This window comes from Halictus rubicundus, chromosome 3 (genome assembly GCF_050948215.1).
Source record: "Halictus rubicundus isolate RS-2024b chromosome 3, iyHalRubi1_principal, whole genome shotgun sequence".
Lineage (NCBI taxonomy): Eukaryota > Metazoa > Arthropoda > Insecta > Hymenoptera > Halictidae > Halictus > Halictus rubicundus.
Genome location: NC_135151.1, coordinates 7,666,270 through 7,682,714, shown reverse-complemented (window position 1 = coordinate 7,682,714; position 16,445 = coordinate 7,666,270). Strand labels below are relative to the sequence as shown.

The 16,445-nt window shown below is 40.0% G+C and overlaps 1 protein-coding gene across 1 annotated transcript in view; it reads right to left on the bottom strand.

Moving 5' to 3' along the window:
* The window catches only part of Sytbeta (Synaptotagmin beta), a 121,916-nt gene that overhangs the window by 9,090 nt on the left and 96,381 nt on the right, over nucleotides 1-16,445 (bottom strand). The window contains exon 3 of the mRNA XM_076785145.1: nucleotides 2,831-2,894. Within this exon, the coding sequence (XP_076641260.1) occupies nucleotides 2,831-2,894 (64 nt within the window). The remainder of the gene's footprint in view (nucleotides 1-2,830; nucleotides 2,895-16,445) is intronic.

Genomic DNA, 16,445 nt, shown 5'->3' with positions numbered 1-16,445 from the left:
CAAGGGTCAAAATCTTGACAAATTGACGCTTCAATATTGCAATGAGCAGTTTAAAAGTGGTCACTTGTGTTTCCTAAAAGTCCAATCTACGTCTGTCCAGAGTCCGAATTGCGAATTTCTACCTCATCGTGGAGTAATTTGTAATATTCGGCAGAAAACTCGCTTTCTGAAGCAAGTATGACGTCACAAGATGGCTTCCGCAGAGAGATTCTCTCAAGGACCAAGGGTAGTCACGTGACTTTTGCAGAGTAAGCAAATTTTGCAGTGGCATGTACATCATCAATTTTTGACCTACTTCTAACACTTATATTACAAAATATCTGCATAATCTCGTCAGCTCATGATCAGCGCGCGCTGCTCCGAACCTTCCTCTTTTGAATGAGCCCTTTCCCAGCGAAAAATATTCTCCTATAAAGACGAAAGGTTGACGCACGTGAAACCATCTTTGGCCTAATTTTGTCGGTAACGTTGTCACTCTACCTTATCGCAGGTCTACGGAGGTATTCTTATTTTCGAAGCTCTTTTTGCGCGAATATTTAGGAATTTTTTTCAGAAAAACTATTGAACGCTTTGCATTGGGATTTTGTGCAGATATTTATTGGCAAATTATTGAGGCAAAACTTGATTGATAAAATTGATTGTACGTAGGATCAGAAAGGAGTAAGCTGCAGAGAATGATAAAAAAAAATGAAAAAAGTTAAGATGCCAAGATAAGATGCTACGATAGTACCGTACCGTATTTGTGAGTGTTCTTTTTACCGCAAAAATTGATGTTTAAATCTGGCCATGCAATTCTATCTCCAATTTCTTTTTTTTTTTATATAATAGGTAATCAGTTGTGCAACCGAGATGGATCGAGATACCAGAAGACACAGTTTGTAAAATGCAGCGAGAATAGCAAAGTCGATCAACACGATCGTTTGACGGGCTCGTATCCAATGAGAAGCTGCAGCGTACCAGCTTTAAGCAGATTCCTCGATTAAACGTTTAATAAGTAATACGTCGCATCCATTAAGTGGAAAGATGAGAGAGGAGTCCCTTGAAACCAGTTCTCTAATTAAATATTTAATAGCGAGCTTGCCCTCCACGAGAGCACGTATAATTTCGTCGCGCTCATTGGCTTATGTTCCCTCTCGCTGACACGGTGTTTATGCGCGCCAGTACATACCCGGGCTCTTTTTACGAGATGTCGTGTTAAATTTTAAGAGAACCGGTTCGAATGAACGCGAAATGATGGACACCCTTGATGCTGGCGTTTGTAGTACTTTTAAGAAGAATTAAAAAAAAAACTTGAATTGAAGTTGGCTCTCTCGTTCTTGCATCACGAGAGCATCAAATGTAATTTTATCATCATTCGATGCTTTCACAGTTATGTATTCGACCAATCCATTTTTTTCAATGAATGCGTAAAATCCACAGTAACAACTTGTAATGTAAGCTACACCTGAAATTTTGTTTTCACAAGTCCTTTTTTAACGAACAAACGTTCCACTTTAACAGTTGATTTTTACGCGAGTTAACTCATATTTTTCTGCTCATAATTAATTTACTGTCTCGTTCCGGCGATTGGGTTAGCTATTTGCAGAATCGCAATTTCGACCAAATAAACCCAAGTAAAGGGACATTCCAGCTTGTGCATTTTGTGCACGTAACGACGCCATTTTGATGCTCAGCAACGGTGGAGGATTAGTTGGAATGTAACAGGATCCGGGGAATTTTTGTCCTTTGGGTATTGGTTTATTTCTCTCGTATAAGTTCGCTGGAATTCATTATCATCCGAATGGTAAACTGCTTTCAAACCGAGCTTTTGTTCTGTTCGTTCCTGTGATTAATTTAATGTTTAATCAAACTCTCGCACAATTACACGAAATTCTCCATCATAAAGCACTTCGAGCGGGGTCAGTGTGATTAAGAAAGTTCTTGTAAATTACATTCAATACGGTTCCGGGCGCTGGTATCTTCGCATTTCACCAACATCCAAGCTTAATCTCCTACAGTGCGGACTTTATGCATTCATTATATTCTGGTCTGATAATGTGGAGGTTTCGAAAGGCAGTGTAACGCGGCTTTAATTCTATTCGGAACGGATAAGGATGGTCATTTCAATTCGATTCTTTCAATCGTGTCTACGGAAATGCAAATTTAAATAGTTGCGTAAATCGCGTCGTCTGTTATCCAACATTATTTATTTGGACGTCTGTATTTTGCTTGGGCGATATATTTTCATTGAAATTTCTCACTGTGTCTTTTAAAAAGCATTTAGAACCATATTTATTATCTAAAAAAGTCGAAACGATCAATATTAACAAAAGCCACATTCGCGATATACGTAGAAAATGTATTTCAAGTACAGGAAAGTGAACAGTATTTGCTGTTGAAGACTTTAAAGCTCTAATGGGGGCAATAGTGTTTTCATTTGAAAAAATAGTGATTGCTGACTTGTAAAACGATGGTTCAACTGAACAGAAATATGTCAAATTGAAAAAACGCTTTAACAAAAATGAAAAAACAATTTAACAAAGCCGAGGCGGACATTTTTGCACAGGAAAATGTCGCTTTAAATGACCTCAGGAACGACCCATTTCACGGAGTTGATTGAATTTTGGGATACCCTGTATAAACTTTCGATTGATAATTCTAAAATAATATTACCATGATCGACCAGTGAGAGCGCGTATAACAGCAGACGGAGAACAAACAGATAGTATTTACTCGCGTCGTTTGTCGAAACTGTTTTCCAGATGATAAAATACATTTATTCGTAGACAGTCTTATGAAAGATCCAAGGTTCGTCGGGGTTTACATAGAATGCTGAGAGGAAATATCTTACCAGACTCGACCACCACCGAGGAGCATGGCTGCACAGCGTGTTTTTCTTTAGCGACGGTGAATTCCTGAAACGAGAAACCCTTATTAGAAGAATCCTTAATATTCGACAAGATCAAATATTATCCGAACAACCTCATTATACGACGTAATTTTAGACTGTAAATCATTGTACTAAAAAGATAATGGCCATTACGAACGAACAACCCGTTTTATGGATCACTTTTCATTCAAAGCTCAACAGAACGACCAAAAAGAAAATTACGCATCCAGTTTTAAGATCTCGTTTTAAAGCTTCAATTTTCTATGGTAGATTCGTTCACTAAACAAATTTTTTAATGCTTCCCGGGGCGTTTCAATTTGCACCATTTTTGTAGAAAAAAAAAAAAACAAACGTGCCTGTCCCACGTGTCAGTTTATCACTCGCTGTATCATACAAAATCATCTCAGGAGAACAAGAGTGGTGAACGCTGAAAGCAGAGGCTACAAGGTTTAAAATAAATTTAGGTTTATTACCATGTGATTATTTTATACGAAGTTATAACAGTTCAAATTCGACGATTTCTCATAACTCAGAAACGTTCGTCTCTTGAAGCCACCGTATATTACGATAAAAATCGAGCAAGGCATGAATAAATAAATTCTCGTTACTTCTGTAATGCAATAGAAAGTTGTCACAGTTATTGTCCCACAGTTCCCAGTGCTACATTACCGAAAGGGACCGATGACGAACAACTCCCACAGGAAATTTCCTTTTTTCCAGGGGAGAACGTGATGCGATCGGAGATATTATATCTTCGTCGATCCGCGGAGCGGGATTGCGATTTCAAAAGTTAACTTTCCGCGTATACGTGCCGTTTTTCAGAACAAGGGAGCGCGGACAATGTGGGTCAGCGAAAGGAATAAAAAAAAAAAAGAGTGAAAGAAAAATATAGAGAAACGTCTATCCCGGGGTGGAGTAATATCGTTTGACCGTGTCGCGGAATTCTCCGACGATTTGTCGAATTTCCCTGAAACGGCCCGTATCTCTGACACGGTTTCGCTCCTGGCTGGGGGTTGGTGTCCCGTGGGGAACTTGTTTATCCTGAGACTCGTAATTAAAAATGGTCAGCAAATATGTATTTTCCGTCGGCTGCGCACAGTTGGTCAAACAACGCTACCTAATACAAAAGCGAAAATTCAGTGTTATTCGAATCGAGGACTCTCACAATATTACATGCTCAATAGATAACTAGGGACCGTTGGTGTTCGTCAAAAACCAAGATTACAACCTGGACAACATCTTCTTCTAATATTAACAAAATAATCTATTCACAAATTGTCCCAGATTTTGAAACTGTCGAAAAATTGTGATTTTGCCAACTAGCAAAACCCTGTCAATAAAGAATTAGAAATATTATCAGATGGTCTACTGTTTTTTTTGCGATATAATGGTTAACGAATAATATTTTTTACTGAGATCGCATCTTTTATATCATTTTGAACGATTCAAAGTGAGAAAGGGCAGATTGAGTTCTCCGGTTATTTTTTATCATAAAATATAGCCTGTTTTCTATTCAAGCAACCCCCAACAGTTATAATCGGGGAATGTGTGCCTGTTAATAATTTTGTGCAACGTTGCGCATTTCGTGCAAACGCGGGCCATGTGTCACGGCCATTATCCAATATTATTTATCGCCAGCGTAATATGGTTTTTTAAACGTGAACGTTTCCCGCAGATACACCAAATATTTCAACGCAATTTTACGACGCTGTGTGTCGGGTAAACACACACGCAGCAACTTTCGATCTTCTCGATTCGCTATCAGCAAATTCGCACGAATTTGTAAAATGAATCGGCACAACAATAACTGTAGAATCCAGAAAGTCCGAGTCCCACCATTCAACATCTGTGTCAACAATATTTTATATTTTTCATCCGCGAGCTGATTTTAAAGTACTGCGCGCGTGAAGGTGTTGCCGAACCGTCGAAACAAAGCTTTTGAAAAATTCCTTTTATTTTGTATTCCGAGCGAGATCTTTCTCGTTCGTTCGATGTTAAATCCGCGTGTTATTCGATTTTCCTCGACAGAGCGGGTTGTGCGAAGGATTCGGCTACGGACACGTTGAAAAACGAAAATGGCTGATCACGCCGATCCCTCCCCTCCCCCGGTATCGATCGAGTAAGCAGGCTCACGGAAGCCGCGAATCCTTTGAAGGCTTCGCGTCAGAAAGATTCTTTGAGCGTTTGATCAGACCAGAAGTGTGACAAACTTTTCAATGCGATGCAGGGCGGCACGCGAATCAGCGGGAACTTAGATTGAATTTTTAACGCGAGCCTTGAAACGTTGCTCGCTTTGCGTTCCGTTTAGCCTGTTTCTCTGCAAGCCAAAACATACAGGTTGTCAACACATGATACATTTTTCCCCGACACTGGACAAGCAGTACGTCGCACAATTCATGTTATCAATAGTCAACGACGTTAACGATTAACGAGACCAAACTTATTTCATTTTACCGCAGGTCTAGATTGTCAAAGAAGGAGTTTACAAACTTCAATGTATGTATTTTCTTTTCGAATCGCATTGCGTGCTTAAAAAATTAAAAAAACTACAGGCGAAGAGAATTTTAAGAATTCTTCACATCTACCATACAGACCATAAAATTACAACTTTTAATTTATCTTTTTCTCCTGTGTCTAATACAGTTTTCTACGACGTGTTCCACAAAATATATTTGTTAAATTTTCGTTAAGGTCTGTTCGCTGTTCTAATCGGTTATACTTTTCCGAAATATCTTGTTGCGCATTATCTAGTCAACTAATGTCTCTAGCGTCTCAGCGAAATCCGAGCCTTCTGCTTCAATTGTACAAAGGATGGGCAATTTGAAAGGGTGTATTGTTCCCTTTACGACCCATTGTCCGTCCTTAAACGTTCCCGCGTGTTGGAAACGGTTCGAAGAATCCCGGTGGAAGACGCTCGAGCAGAAATTGATCCGGGAACGACGTTGAATCGCGACACTCGACTGGCGACGTTTACAACAACCATTTCCCTGTTAAAATTACGGCGACACGAGCGGATTTCGATGTCTTAGCATTACAACCAGGCGTCGCGGCCGACGCTCTTGTACGATTTGCACGCGACACGAAACGGGGCGAAAGATTTGTCGTCGGCGCGTCGGGGTGAACCGAAGCGGGGGAAAAGGGGAAGAAGGAATTTGTCGAAGATTTGATATTTCGGCTCGATGGGCGGAACCATGGGATTCTGCCCGCGCTGCTCAGAGTATCGACCCGTGAAAGACAGCTTCCAGCGACCTCGCCCCTATCCGCTTTGGCTATTTTCGTGCCGACACGCCGAAACTCGCGATCCAAAGTCCTGCTTCTTGCCAACTGTTCCCTACCTGTTGCCCTAACAGCCCCCGTTCCTCACACTTTACCCATCGCTTTAACACTAAGCCTACCACGCCCGGTCAAAATGACCTTTTCTTGTCTTCACGACTTTTCTTAAAGTATGTATACAATGTATTTTGCAGTATTTATTTCTCGTTTTATTTTTTTTTTCCAAGAAATATTTGTAGCCTATTCTGCCTAACGCGGCCGGTCAATTTGACCGCACGAGATAATATGGTGTTTAAATAGCTCTTGTCTTAATAGCTCTAATAGCTCTAGTCGGTAGGTTTAGTGTTAATGCTCCTCCAATCCTGGATAAACGCGCTAGCATTTAGGAAATTGTTATGCCCTTTTTATTTTAGTCTCGTCCCCCACTTCTGTTTTTTAAAATTAACCCATGTGGCAGTAGTCAACATTTTCCATCACGTTGAAATCGAAATTGTTCCATTACTAGCATTAGCGTCATCGGAAAAGTTTCGAATTTTTATTGGGCAACGTGTGCCATTTTCCGTATGATTTGACCTCCGTCTATCACATTAAAATTGAATTTACATGCTTACGACATTACGTAAATGTAATTCTAAATCAAAAGTGATATTTCGAGATCCACTTTCGACGTATACGCTCGCGACACCCTCCACGAAGATGACACAAATTTCCATTTGCGTTTACGTTGTGTGCTTCCCTCTGCGAAAGTGAAAAAGCATGCTTGCATCATTTGCTCTCGTTTGCCTTCCATTTTCGAGCCACAGAAAGCGACTATAATTGTTTAAACGCTATCATTTTCCGACGAAAATAATCCTCTAACCTCTAACTCTAACGTTAACTTTCGGTGCACACTCCCCGTCCATAAGTCACCGGACACTTATTAAAATTTGGATGCAGACGGTATTTTGTTAATACGGGACCTATATTATGAAATAAAAATGGTACTTATTAATATTTTCTAACGCAGAGAACATGTAAATCAAATTGTTTCTTTCCATCAATACATCTGGTAGAACTAGTAGTGACATTCTGTCGATTAATGTTTAAAATTTTAGTGGGATAATTACTTTCGAATTTGTCCTCTAGAGCTTTCCATAAACGCTGCTTTGATTTTGGTCACGCTCCTCTTATTCTATCTAACTGATCCTACAATTCTCAATTTCTTTATTCCAACATTTATTCAAATTGTATATGTATATTTTTAATTTTGAATATTATCGTATAATAGTAGCACATAACAAAATTAAACAATAAAATTGTATTCTTGTTCTAATTACCAATTTGCTGAAAATAAGTAAGTGTCCGGTGATTTATGGACAAGAGTGTACATTGCATGATGTAAGCGTGAACCTTTGTTTCACGTGGATGAATGCTTCACGCATTTTCACGTATTTTACATTCGATGCAATTTTTATGCAGATTATATTCATCCGTGAAAATATACGAGGTTAAGTAAACCGTGAACCGCGTTCCGTAAAATCGATACTCCTGGTTTATTCCAAACGAAATTCTCGTCCTCCTTTTTTGAATCAAATACTAAATGTTTTTTTTTTCACTGAAAGTTCGAAATGGCGTATTTATTAAAAATTCTGCCGCTGCGAGATCAAGTTGAAACCAACCAGGTTAGTACGTTCTGGGAAATGATTGAAAATTCTGTCTCCTTTCATAATTTCACCGTTAAGCGTGTATATTTGTAACATAAAAGTTTAAATGGGTGTATTAACGAGCACATTTGCCAGGAAACCATGCGTAGCTCGAAGCGGATTGCAATTACTAGACTGTGAATGTTTATGCTCTCAGATAAAAGTTAAAATAAGCGTACGAACGTGTACCTATGTTCCCAAATAAATTATGAAACATTATTTCGAAGAAAAATACTCCTCTGTTTATCATAAATGTTCTAATGTTACGAAGATGGTAAAAATCTTGTTGAACAATTCAATGTAACGAGGTTTCAGAAGATAACTCTCCTAAACGCATAAATTCATAGCCTCATAATTGTAACTTCAATTTTATAAATTCGCTTCAACGAAGAAGACTCGTTATGTCAAAGAAGAAGCAATGACGGCAGAAGCAGCGAAAAACCCAGAAATTTAAGGCGGCTCGCGGAAAATTGAAAGACGAAGTGTCTTATCGTTGAAACTGAACTTTCTACGGAAGAAAGTATTTCGCACGTGTGGAGAGAAGAACTGCGTCATTCGAGGAGGATCCGACGAAATGGCAATTTTTACGACTTTCCCTAGCCGTCGCCGCGCCGGGCAACTTGCTCCATATTTCAGATTTTTCCGCGTCGTTTCCACGTGCCGGTGTAATGAATACAGTTTACGCAAACTTGCCGCGACAAACACGGTTGCCATTAAATTATGACCACCTTTGTCTCCGTCAGACTCGTGGAAACACGTATGTACGGGGTGTCTATGAATTCTTCCGGGTCAACGCGAAACAATTACCGGGGTCCAGTACTACGGTTTCATTAGCGTGTCCTTGGCAAACGAGCATGCCAACGCATGAGAAAGTGCGAAGAGGTTAGCCGGGTGACGGGGGCATTCTGATTTTTCATTTTCAAAAAATCGATACTATTCTGTCGAATATGCGTGCCATGGGATTTGTTCGAATTCGTAAAATGAACGTAGCTATAAGCGTTTGAAGAACGCAACAGCGCTACAGTGAGTTCTCGATACATGTCAACAACATGGGTCTTGCCAGCGTCGTGTATCGTGCAGGAGACACTCCCGAGCCGTGTTATGTTTACACTCCTTGGCGTCCGAGGCCTCTCGAGCTTCGCGGCCACTCACGGGGTATACCCAGCGGTAGTGGGGATAATTCGGCGACATTTGTCATCCATGCCTTGACGACATATATAGAGAAATCACTGTGGACTGCTGATTTTTGTGTAAAATAAAAATTGCCTGCACTGATTTCCATGTACAGGAGCTACGTAGGCATTTATTTCTTTTCTTAATTATTTTGTGCCTTGAGAAATCCTTTAAATGTCTCCACTGTTTTGCATTTGATCTACTGATTTTTGTTGTAAACGCATCAAATCCACAGTCTAGTTATAACTCGTGTAATTTCGATTATTTTTTACTCAAAAAGAGAAAATAACTCATGTACTTCAAATACCCGTAAATGTGCGCTAATAGGGATAATAAGGTTATATAATAAGGTTTGATGGTTCGCCTGAAAAAAATTCGTAAAAATCGGAGAAGACGATGGCAGTCAAAGCCAGAATACGGCCATAAATGCTCTCTGGCTTTTCGCCGCTTTCGCCGATATTCTGTGCTGTGAAAAAGTTCCGGAAAGACCGTGATTTCTTTCTCGCCAGCTCGGCGATGTTTTAATTCAGCACGAATAAGGAGAAATTAGTTTGCTTTATCATGCAAATTTTCGCGGCGCTACGGCCGCGACGGCGAGGCAGTTTTAAATGACACGGTTTCGCGCGGAAAATGAGCCACTCCCTCGGGAGTATCAAAGAAGATCATCGGACTAAATCTAAATGTTTTTTTTTTTACTGTTTTATGCATAAAATCCGCAGTCTATTTTATTAGTCAGCACTTTAACTGCGAGTTTGATCGGTAAAAGATGAAGTAACGAGAATTTGAGGTCGTGCAATGACTCTAAATTTTCACAGTTTAATAACAAGTAAATTCGGCACAATTTTAATGAATGAAAAAACAAGAATTTGGATGTCTACAATGATTTTAAAGCCGCGCAATTTAATCATGGGAGTGTTCAGTGCGAGTTTAATGAATAAAAGATGGGAAAAATGACGGCCGGTATTTTGTTAACAAATCACGAGGATTTCGAGATCGGGGTGTAGGCGATATAATATCATCTCGAGCAAGAAAGCACGCAAGGGAACAACAGAAAACGTGGGAATGAATATTTGATGTTTCATTATACCGAGCCGACTGGAAACAAACGGAAAACCACGCGGGCTGTACGCTATGGGCTATAACAAAAATAAACGGTACAATACACGGTTCGAGTAGGCGCCATTTTGTTTCTAGACTATCGGGCGGATCGAGTTTCAGCAATCGCGTGGTTGGAAATTCATTATCGAGCGCACGCAGCCAGAAGAACCATTAAACTTCTACGGAATGTGTTTTCAAGTTGACTTGTGTTGCTGCGTGAAAAATATATTAAACAAATACCTATAAACAAAGATTAAATTGTACGTAAATTCATTTCGAATCAATAACATTTATACAATGATCCGAACCAGATGAGTTCGGCAAATATGTCAGCAGATTGTGAATATACGCCACGATAATAATTCATGTTTAAAGAAATACATTTATCGAATAAATTCCTCATAAATGCAATTTCATAATAATTGTAAATTAAACAATTCTCAACTCGCTATTTTGACGGGTGTTGTCGTAATTAACATTCTACAGAATGATACAAACATATTGTGTTCCGGAAAAGTGTACACCGAAGAATTTATCGCTAGATTTATAATAAAAGTGACTACTTTATGTTACTATATAAAAATGACAAGACTGTATTTGTTTATTTCCTCAGCGAGTTTTATCATGATGTGTGTCCAAAGAGATATATTCAGTGAATAAATTCCTCATAAATGTATACTACAGTCTCAATAATCGCTAATTAAAACATTTGCGACCCGCCATTTTGTCGGGTATCGTATTTCCAGCGATAATTACCGTTTCGTTCGAATATTTCAATTGTTAGGTCCCTGCAATATTTTATACATCGGTAACGTTCTCAGATTTCCAAGAAAATTAATCTTTCAGCCCCGTTTTTCTGCATTTTCACTTTTTCACCGAGTCACGAACGTTTCCCGCCTCGAGCAGCCCCGTAAACGCGGAGCAATCGATATCTTCCGATTAATTCACATAATGGAGGGGTTCCGTCGTGCGCGGATGCTTGCACACACAGGAGGTTTAAAAAATTTCAACTGTGCCGTGCGTCGGGGTCCGGTCAAGATCCATTAAAGTCAATTAATTAAACGCGGCCAAGTGCTCGGCCATATTATTTCGCGCTGCGCGCACAATGCCTCGTTGTTTTTGCGCTCGCGGGAAAGGCAATGATGGCCGATGTTCGCTGAAAGTACGATGGCCCCGAGCTTCTTCCCCTTGGCGATTTAGCTGGGGCGGCCTCGTGTGGCGAAGTATAGTTCGCTGTATCAATTGTTTCGTCAACTTCATACTGGGTCAAACCTCGCTGACGTGGCGGGCGTACAGGATCTATCAAAACAACCGACGGCGATGAAACCCGGCAAGAACGCGCAGCGGAAAGTTACATCGGACCCCCCGTGTCCTTAGCTTGGTGTTTTAGAGTTATGGTTGTTTTCGCGCTTGCGGAGTATCGTTGGAACTTATACGACGGCTGGAACTTTGTATTATTCTTTAATGAGCAGCGTAGACACAGGTTTGATGAAGGATGGAGAAGGAGACTTTGAAGTTGCACGATGAACTCGGATCTGTATAATTTATTAGTGAGCAGACCGATGCCAACCAAAGTCGAGGTCAATTGTAGGCAACAAAAGTCGTCGAAACAACACTTTGGTATCTGTACAATGATTTCAAACTTGCATGATTTAGAAAGAAGTAGGTTAAGCACACGTTTGATCGATAGAGAATGAAGAAACAAGACCTTTGAGGTTGTACAGTGATTTCAGATCTGCATAATTTAGTAACTAGCAGGCGAAGCGCAAGTTTCATCGATAAATTACGAGCTGTAAAGCAATACAATGAATTCTCTGTATATGTCAACAATACGGGTCTTGCCGGCGTCGTGTATCATTCAGGAGACCTACCTGAGCCGTGTTGTGTTTACACTCCTCGGCGTCCAAGGTCTCTGGAGCTTCGCGAGCCCTCACGGGGTATACTCCGCGGCAGTGGGAATAATTTCGCGACGTTTATCATCCAGGCCTTGGCGACATATGTAGAGAAATCACTGTAGTTTGCAACGATTCAGCGTTGTGCTTGAAAAAGATGTTTGGGAAGCTGTTTCCCACTCTAAAATAGTAATTTTCTTAAAAATGTGAAAATGTTTACGAATTGGTGGGAGGATCAAGGAGGATGTGTATTTCTGTGTATTCTTTATTATTCTCGATTGCCTGCTACCGTGTCCGTCTGGGATTGTGCACTTCTGTTTTGACACGTCCTCTAGAAGCTATCACGAAAATGGTCGATCGGAAACCACGTTATCATCACCAAACTAATATTGAAACGAGACATTCTTTAAAGCCGCACGCCGGTATCGTGCCATTTCCGTGAAACTCAAGATAGTACCTATATGTATATTTTGAAGTAGGATAAGATACCTCAATAACGTTCTCTGGCTGCAATCGGTATGATCTGTCTGTTTGAAGTGTGTAACATATTCTACTGAAAATTCCATTTACCTATAATATACCTTTGCACATACGGGGATCCATATATTATAGTCAAAGCATACCATGGAAAGTCGCCGAGAGTAGCCGGCGTTTGCGAAAGTTTCTAATGATGAATATTTACTCTTTAAATTCCTGAGCAGTTTAAATATAGACCACTTACGGGAGGAGAGAGCAACCAAAGCGGGCCCATTCTGCAGTTTTCTACATGTGCATGGATTTCGATAAAGTTTCAATGAAATTAGGATGCGCTTTCTTTGGTGTCTTTTCTTCAGCATCCTCCTTCGATGTATCGTACTTTGCATGCAGCTGCAGTCGGCCTCTGTTGAAGTTAAAACGTCCCCCGACAAAGACAGAATGCAGAGGATGCCTTGTAACTAGCAGAGAAACGGTAAACTCATCAACGAAATGCAATATACAAGCTACTGTGCATATTACTCCTCATTTCAAAGCGTCCTTGCATTTATACGCATGTTAACTACTCGAATTCGCACAGACTGCAGACCTATCTACTTTAGATCATCTAAGTTTCAATAGATCACTTCGAGAGACTTGAGGAACTCGGCAGCTACGAGATCCAAGATTAAAAAAATTCAAGATTCCAGATTCAAGGGATCCAAGGTCTAAGAGATCTAAGGTCCAAGAGCTTCGAGGTTCGATATGGTCAAGATTCAATAAGTCCAAGAGTCAGTAGGTCCAAGATCCAAGAGATCCAAGATTCAAAAGACTCAAGAATTCAGGGTCCCAAGATTCTAGGCACAACAGATCTTCTAAAGACTGAAACTTAATACAGTAAAGTCTTGATCTAAGCGCAACCCTCGAGTCCGTGCTGTGACATAGATCGTGTAGGGCTACTATTTTCTTGTGACCGCGTCGACCGTGCCGAATGTAGAAAAGGACAGCGCGTGTAAACAAGGACGGCGCTGCCGAAGGCGCACTACATACCGTCAATTAAACCACTAAATACTGTTCAAATTATATCGTGCTTAGTGTCAATTTAATCAGAAAAGTGCCACGAATAAGTTGGCGAAAGTCCCATAAAAAAATTTTATAATTGTTTTATAATTGGATTAGTAGTGGTTCACACCAATATACCCGACACGGTATCGGATTACGCGGCATGTTCACACTGTTCGGCGACCGAGACGGGGTATGCCCCACAGTGGAGGGGATAGGCGAACTAAGATCGTGTAGCTCTGTTCGGCTTAGATCACGACTTTACTGTAGTCCCAAGAGACTGAAGAACCAAGAGATCTAAGATACTAGATGCTACTCTAGATCATTGAAGATCCAACAGATCCTTCGCAATCAAGAACTAGATTCTCCAGAATAATTTGTGTTAAATATGAGACACTGAAAATTATCTCTATCGAGTGTATGACTTCTACAGTGGCCAGAATCGAGTTGCTTGCAGTCCAAGATCTTTTTTCTACGTCTGGGAATACCCACGTAGCGTGTTTCCATTCCGTGGAAGTCAATATCGGGTTTCTTGGATCCATACGATCCGTGTCAACTTTCTTATCACCGAAATAGCATAGAAATAAACTATAAATAGAATGGAGTAAGCCACTAGTTTCCGAGAAATTGTGCCTGGCAAGCTCGAAGCACATCGTTTAATACTCTGTTTCACTCGATCATTTTGACTTGTTAGTTCGTTACTTAGTTGAAAGCAATATTTTTCTCGGCGTCGACGACGACGACGACGACGACGTCGCGTTAAGTAATGATTCGTTTTCTCCACCGCGTTAAAAGCGCGGCTGGGAGAACCGAGTTTTCCGTCTTCGACACGGCGTCCTTCAAAGCGTTTTCTAATATCGTCGAGTGCAAAACGCGATAACTCCTTTTTCCTTTATGTGAAAAAGTAACGGCGACTAAGAGGCTCGTTTCAAAGCGCATTCACGAGTTTTCCAGTCGTGAACGCGGGAGATCCTCGTCAAGGAAATGCGATAAGAACGCGGAACGACTGCAATTGTTTTATGCCTGGCCCGTGGGAGCTTGCTCTCGACGCTTCAGACATCCACGACGACAAATTTTGACGTTTACACGACGAGCAGCTCCTCATTCAAGTGTCCCCGATGAGCATCTTCTCTTTCTTTTACATTTCAAGTGCTTAAGATAACACGTTAGCCGTCGGAACGTTTTTTAAATAGGTTTTATGCATTCGTGACAAGAATTAATAGGTAAAATGCAAAACTGTGCGATGCTCGATAATCATTTATTAAAATTTATAGGAGAACAGACACAGCTTCATTTAACTTCCCTCTTTTACTACTAATTAAAATAACTTTTATTTTGTACGAAGGTCTGCAGTCTGTTCATCAGTATTCGATAGTTCATTCTGTATTTTTACGTGTATTTGTTGGAACTTCTTCATGCTTAACGAACGCTTCGTTTAATTAGCGCATTTCACAATTCACTGAAATAATTTTTATTCTACAGGGTGCCCCAAAATGTTGCACTTCCTTGAAAGGGGTGAGGTCGTTCGAAGTAGATTTTTCCTTTGCGAAAATGTTCTACGCGGCTTTGTTTAGGAGTTATTAACAACACATACTGACCAATCAGAGTGCGGAAATCCGTCCGCTATTGCCGCGCCCTGATTGGTCCGCATTTTTCGTTAATAACTCCTTAACGAAGCCGCGGAGGTCATTTTCGCAAAGGAAAAAGTTACTTCAAATGATCTCAGGAATCACAATTACATGTATGTATTTGATCATCGTCGTGTTTAGCGGCTGCTTTATTTCATTTCTGTCTTTCACAACTGATTAAGACAATTTGCATAACATCGTCGTCTTTAATAAATTCTCTTCATGTCGTGCTTCTCTAAGATTATTTTTGTAGCTTCTTATGGCGTTTCCACGAACTTGTTTCCATTTTTCGAATATCACAAAGCCTTCTAAATTTTGTTCTTCGCGCTCCTAACAAGATTTAATAATTAATTTAACATATTGATACAGGATCGAATGTGCGTTAACTCGTGGGTGTAAATCGCACCCTTAGAATCTGGTTTTTCAGGCAACGGATTATGCACGGTTTTAAGGGAACAGCCGCTTTATGCGATTCACGTTTCACCGGTGGCATACTTTATTTTCGCTCGACGGAATAACTTCGTTTCTCACTCAACCATTAACGGGAATTCGTGAAGAATTAATATCAGGGCTAGTTCTGCGACACTTTCGGCGACCTAAATGCGGCAGTCTAAATTATTCCTTGCTGCTGAAATTTACCAAATAAATCTCATTAGAATCCTGTATGCTACTAACTTGCAAAAATTAAATTTGCACTTTATCGTGTTTTAAAAATAGTGAGAACGATATAACGAAGGAAATGTACAATAAATGTACGAAGTGAGTCAACCATTATTTTTATTCAATAATCATTGAAGTTACAAAGACTTTTTCGTGTGAGAAATTATTAAACGAATTCCTTTATTCAAAGCACACGGTATAGTTAATAAAAACAGTGAAAAGTCTCGATGGAAGTCTTTTAATTTTCATGTGAAAGCAACACACGTTGATACAGCGCTACAGCGTTCATTATCGTCATTGTTAAAAAAAAAATGATTATACTCCGCTTGACAAGCGAACAAACGTACATTTTCCGGATAGTTAGCAAACAGTTTATCCGTATTTCGCTTCGTTTCATCGCACCCACTACAGAATTTTGATGTAGTCGCTCGAACGGAATCGATTTGAACGCAGAAATTGATTAAACGGAACCGCAAATGAAAATTCGATATTTTCGATAATATTAGTAACAGAATATTTCGAAAACCATTAACATACTCGTCGATCGGACTGCATATTGAACGTTCTACAGCATTCGTTTCGAAAGCCGCGACGAATATAATCAATTCAACGGATCGTCGAATAATTATAATTAACGGGAACAAAAGCAGGTTTT